The 6,000-nt window shown below is 39.2% G+C and overlaps 1 protein-coding gene across 4 annotated transcripts in view; it reads left to right on the plus strand.

Annotated features, from left to right (window-relative positions):
• The window catches only part of glrbb (glycine receptor, beta b), a 59,983-nt gene extending 56,184 nt beyond the window's left edge, over positions 1-3,799 (plus strand). For all 4 annotated transcript variants that reach the window (XM_007899211.2, XM_007899210.2, XM_042336833.1 and 1 more), the window contains one exon: positions 2,901-3,799. In XM_007899211.2, coding sequence (XP_007897402.1) covers positions 2,901-3,197 — 297 coding nt within the window. In that variant the 3' untranslated portion in view covers positions 3,198-3,799. The remainder of the gene's footprint in view (positions 1-2,900) is intronic.
• Positions 3,800-6,000: the final 2,201 nt, after the last annotated feature.

Here is a 6,000-nt window from a genome sequence, read left to right on the forward strand (position 1 = left end):
TGATACTCTTCCTATTGAGAACATTACTCCCACAGGGACATTTTACACTGTGCTCTGCGCTTTGTATAATCATCAATTAGTACCATATCTCCGGAGTTGTTGTACACTTATCGATACATTTACACCAACCTTAGAGGGATATAATGGGATTCATCATAAGATCACCAAGGTCAGTAAATTTACAACAAGCGAAGAGTGGCTCCTAAATAAGAGTTTACTTTCTGCCCTAGTAATATTGAAGAAAGCCCACTCACATCATCTCAGATCCGGCTGCTGTATGCACAAAGTGTCTCCAGTGATTTTTCAATGCTTTCTTTTGCAACGTTCCAAATTAGATTCATCTTAAGAAAATGGTTTCTTTGCAGGTAACCATGACAGCCATCTCACTAATACTGAATGTATTCATTTGCTGGTATCCCAAAAGCAGCCACACCTCTTGGCTGCTGATCACTCACAGTATATTCTGTGAAGCTGCTTGAGACATCTCGAAGACTTGATAAGGTGCTCTATCAAATGCAAGGATTATTATTATCAGAACCGATGTGGAATCCTATAGTTTAGTGGTTAGAGCTCTCGCCTCACAAGAGAGGGGTCCTGGGTTTAATTCCTGAGCAGACCAAAATGTTGGGCAGGTTTCCTGACTCCACATGCTTCTGTTTACCTAGCAATAAGTAGGAACCCGGATCGCTTTTCCAGGGGTAATAATCTCATAAAAATATGTGGGTGACTCAGTCCATGACTGTTTGTGGGACACTGCTATGCGCAATTGGTTGCTGCTTTTTTACCACAAAATATACAGTCACAGTATATTCTGTGAAGCACTTTGAGACATCTTGAAGACGTGATAAGGCGCAATATCAAATGCAAGTATTATTATATTCTAACTGAAGATGCTATCAGCCCCGGCAGATGAATAGATTCCAACTCAGACTTTGAGATTAGTTCCCAGGTTTCTTAATGAAAGTCTTTGGTTGGTGCAGTGTTCACTTTCCTTCTCACTGTTATTTCAAGAAAGCACAAGCTATTGCACTCTTTGCTGTGGGAAAGGAAAAAAGAAATAACAGAGGTAATAGGATGCAAGTATGAAAATGCTGAAAATGAAAGGGAAAACTATGGATGGTAAGTGATTACATATGAACACAAAGGCACAAGGCTTGAGGAGTAAAAAAAAAGGCCATCTACCTAGACTTGACATTTAGCCCCTCCTTCAGAACCTGCACTATTCCAAAATCTTCCATATCATATTTACTGTTCAATCAGAAATCTTTTCGATGCTTCAACTGAGTCATCGTTTTGTGTACCATGTGGTAGTCTGATAAATAATACCCACACTCTACAAGAGACTGGGACCAGCACAAAAGAAGAGACGTAGCTACTGAACTTTACTACGGGATAGGTAGCAACAAACTATTTCCTTTAGTTTAGAAATTAGTGCTGGGTGGGGTGGCCACAGTCTCAGAAGAATTGTTAGCAGAAAAGGTAGGGGAGAGGCTAAAAGGAATTTCCTCACTCAGTGGGTTGTTAAGATATGGAATTCATTACCACAAGTGGCTATCAAGGTCTGATTAATAGAATCATTTAAAAGGGAGCAGGATAAGCACCTGAACAGTAAAGCCATTGAAGAATATGGTAGAGAACTGAAGCGTGGAATTGATTTAATAAAAACGGTGATTACATTCAGAATAGGTCAAATGCCGCCCCCTTCTGTGCAGAAAATTTCTGATTCTGGGTCACAACCATGTTCATGCCAACCCCCCAAAATGCAGTACATTTCCTCATATACAATCCTGCAAGCGATTTGCTTAATAAGGAAAACGAACATACATCATGGAGTAACTCCGCTCTAACATCATCTACGTTTGGAAAGGAGTTTCCTTACTAAGAAACACTGTCAGTAATTGTTGCATATAATACTAATCGTTGCATACAGTACCTTACACTTTGGGAGGCTGTTTTGAAATCCTGCTTTGCTGGTGTAGTGACTGTGTAATTTATAGACAAACACGTTGTGCACAACAAGGTTCCACACACAGCCATCAAGTGAATTCCCTTCTCTTTTCAACATGGGGCTTTAGGATCCATTTGAAAAGGCGGACAGGAAACCAGCAGACCACGGTTTAAAATCTCATCCAAAGCATTGCAGTGGAGTGTCAGTCTGGAATATTAGTTCAAACCCTGGCTTGGGGCCTGAACCCAAAAGCTTCTGACAGAGGCAAGAGTGATACCAATTTGTCCCAGACTGACACCATTAATTTGTTTATTTGTGTTTTTGAAGTTTTTTTAATGTAATTCAAAACCGACAGCCCTTCCCACAACAACACTTGTATTTCTTTCAATCCCCATTATTTTAGGTCTGCTTACTCTATGGAACTATCCCCCAATCAGACAAGCTGACTTGCTTGCAGTCCATTGCCATGATGCAATATATGTATATATACGTATATAAGACTGCATTCCCTTTGATATTTCCTGGTTATTAGTCGATTGGCGGATCTCTTTCCAGGGGGAATAATCCCTCATAAAAAAAATTGGTCACTCAATCCACTACTGTTTGTGGGACACTGCTGTGCACAATTGGCTGCCGCATTTCGCCCACAAAATGCACAGTCAATCCTTTTTACAATATATTCTGTGAAGCGCTTTGAGACACCTCAACAACATGAAAAGACGCAATATCAAATGCAAGGATTATTATTCTCCTTCCTCCCAACATCTCCTTCTGACACCTTAGCTAAAATTGTTTATTCATGTTACATCAAATTTGCTGCAGCATGTCCTGCCTTCTTATTTTGCTTTCATACAGCCTAAACAGAATACACTCAGTTTTGTATTGTAAATTGTCTTGCCGCTCTGTAGTATTTGACAGTGAGATTGATCAATGGTGCGTTGTGTTTTGCTAGGTTGGAGAAAACAGGTGCAAAAAAGTTTGCACTTCGAAATCTGACCTGAGATCGAATGACTTCAGCATCGTTGGAAGTTTGCCACGGGACTTTGAGCTGTCCAACTACGACTGCTATGGAAAACCTATAGAAGTTAACAATGGCCTTGGGAAACTCCAGTCAAAAAATAATAAGAAGCCCCCTCCTGCTAAACCTGTCATCCCAGCTGCAGCCAAGAGGATTGACCTCTATGCAAGAGCTTTGTTCCCTTTTTGTTTCTTCTTCTTTAATGTGATATATTGGTCTGCTTACCTATGATAATTCTACCACTGGATTGCATTGTATAAGAAAAGACTCTCCTCCCCCACTCCCACATGTGTTACGCATAATGTTGCACTGTAAATGCTCTGCGACTACAACTTGATTGGTAACCAGATGCATTCATGTAAAATTTAAATGACAGCATGAAATTGCAATGTGTATACTATAGCCAAACAGCAATGTATAGCTGTACAGCATTCAAGCTGCTTTGGGGTTCTTGAAGGATAAAACTAAGTTGCTGTGACAGTTAAGAATACTATATTTATAGGGTTGTGATGGGTAATATAAAATGTGCTACAATCTTTCTGATACTGAAACTTATAGATGCACGTTTAGTGTCACTGGAAAACAGTTAAATATGCATATATATGTGTGTTAGTAAGAAGACAAATCTATATCTTCCAAATAGTAAAGGTTAGGCACTTTGATAGTTTTGTTTTAACTTAAAATGTGTGTCTCAAAACTGAGTTCCTCAATATTTTATTAATCAAATGTAACCTGTAATTCATACAGCTGACATTTTTCAAACGACAGAAAACAGATTCAACTATTTCTGTCAATGTAAACTTGTGAAATAATAAAGTTTAAAATTCCCCAAATAATGAACAAAAGTGATGTATTATTGAATAGTTCAAATGTCACAATAGACTCCAAAAAACGTTGAGCTCAATAATACATAAAATGAATAAATTGTCATTTTCCAGTTACATAGAAATCCACCAAATCCATTTTCAAAGCAAACCTATACAACATCAATAGCTGTGAAACATCATTCTTCCCCAAAGCAAAGACTTTGTCCTAAGAGTGCTTTTATTTTAAACAATAAAATATATTGGCCTTTGTCTATGTTATGTGAGTTTCATAACATAGGAGATTTGTTACTTTTGAAAGCTACTTTTGAAATTTCTTATAGAAAACACTCTTCATCATGCTGGTCCTCATCAACAGTAATATCAGTGGCCCCTCCTTTGTGTCGAAGACAAACATGACTGCATTGCTTCAGGCTGGCGTTGATAGAATTATACGTTGGGCCAGCCTTCAGTGTGTTATTTGGTAACTGACGTGACGGTTTGAGCACTTTGTTCACACCTCTCCTATGGAAATGGTACAAGTTGCCATCAGCTACAGGTTTGATAATCATACTTGAAGTAAACCCTGAGGTAAATAAATGGTGAACTGGCTCAAAAAACTGGTAGAAGAGAAAATTATTGAGAAAGTTCATCCCTACGTATGACAATAGGCAGGCCATATCTATTCAAAGATGCACCATCACCCTCTTCTGGACTCTCGCAAAATCCTATGTCATGATCGGACAAATTTTATCCAACATCTCAAAACCTGTATAAAAATAACAAGCAGGAATATTGGTAGCGCACAGGAAATAACAGAGATAAGTGAAATTGCAAATTTGCAAGTCTGTAAAAAGCAAGTCCCGATGTATCACATTCAGCCATCTGGAACTCCTCTCAAACACCGACCTCAGATCCAACTTCTGTAAAGGTAGTGTTCCAAAGGATCAACCAGATCAACTCCGACTTACACAGGATTTACTATTTACAAATCCTTGGTCACTGGAACCATTAAAGCAGCCGCCAGTGCTTCTGAACCTGCCACTGCATGGATCCTCATTGCGTGTTCGGGGAATGGCTCAAGAGATTGAATGTACTACAAGAAGTAATTTCCACAAGGTCAATTGCTATGTCTCAATACCTCTGCTTCTATGTTCAAAATCAAATGTACACAAAACCAAAGGAGTGCAAGGGGGGAAACAATACAATAAAAATTGATATTAAAATAGCATCTTTCATGTCAGGAGGATGTATCAAGGCGGAATAGATGGTGGATCTCCAAACCTCAAACAACAGTTGATGCCACGGATGAATACACAGTGGTGCATTTGGTGGAATGGAGAATTTGAAGTCATTGGTGTGGAGGACATTGAAGAAGAGGGAAGTATCATTGGTAAGTTCTGTACTACTCAGTTGTATAATTTGTACTATAAGGAATGAGAATGTGTCTTTACAAATTCCTTGTGCACGAGTGAATTAAATACATATTTTAATGAGAAATCTCCAATCGTGTGAGGGCAAGGCAGTACCCAACTTCACAGGATTTACTGTTTACAAATCCTTGGTCACTGGATGGTGTGGCATCTTGGGAGGTTTTGAGAGGTCCATCTACCTTGGGAGTTACTAATGTCAAAGATGAAACACAGGGCACTTAGCCACTGGTGAGAAAGATTAGCTGCTGGCAGGGGAGGTGAGGGTGTCATGAGGGGCTAACCTATACAAGCCAGAATACTAACCTCTCTTCCTCTAAAGTATTCCTTCCACGGTTTTCTTCGGGAATTTGCTCTTAACCATAAACAGGGACCTATATTGACATGCTACTTTGCTACATAAGATACAGATTGTTTTCTATAGGTTCTATCCTTCAATAGGTTTCATCCAATGCCTTTGGGTCCTTTTTATATAAATGTACAGATAATTTGTCGAACTAAGGGGGATTGCTATGTTTATGATTCACGTCCTCCGACGTGAAAGGTGCTCTACAAATGTAATTCAGTTGTTGTTGTTGTTTCATAGATATGACCTGTCAACACTCGATAATATCTGTCTGCCTGTACGAGGGAGCTAGAATTCCCAAAGCACCTGGATTGCTTCCTGAACATGTACTGCATGATGAAGCACCAATTTTACTCACCAGACAAGCTGATCAGAATGTGTGCTCATTCAACCTGCACACACTCACTTTCCAACCACTGCTAATTCTGATGCCCTGTCCAAAAATATGTTCTCTA

This window comes from Callorhinchus milii, unplaced genomic scaffold, assembly GCF_018977255.1.
Source record: "Callorhinchus milii isolate IMCB2004 unplaced genomic scaffold, IMCB_Cmil_1.0 Scaffold1, whole genome shotgun sequence".
Lineage (NCBI taxonomy): Eukaryota > Metazoa > Chordata > Chondrichthyes > Chimaeriformes > Callorhinchidae > Callorhinchus > Callorhinchus milii.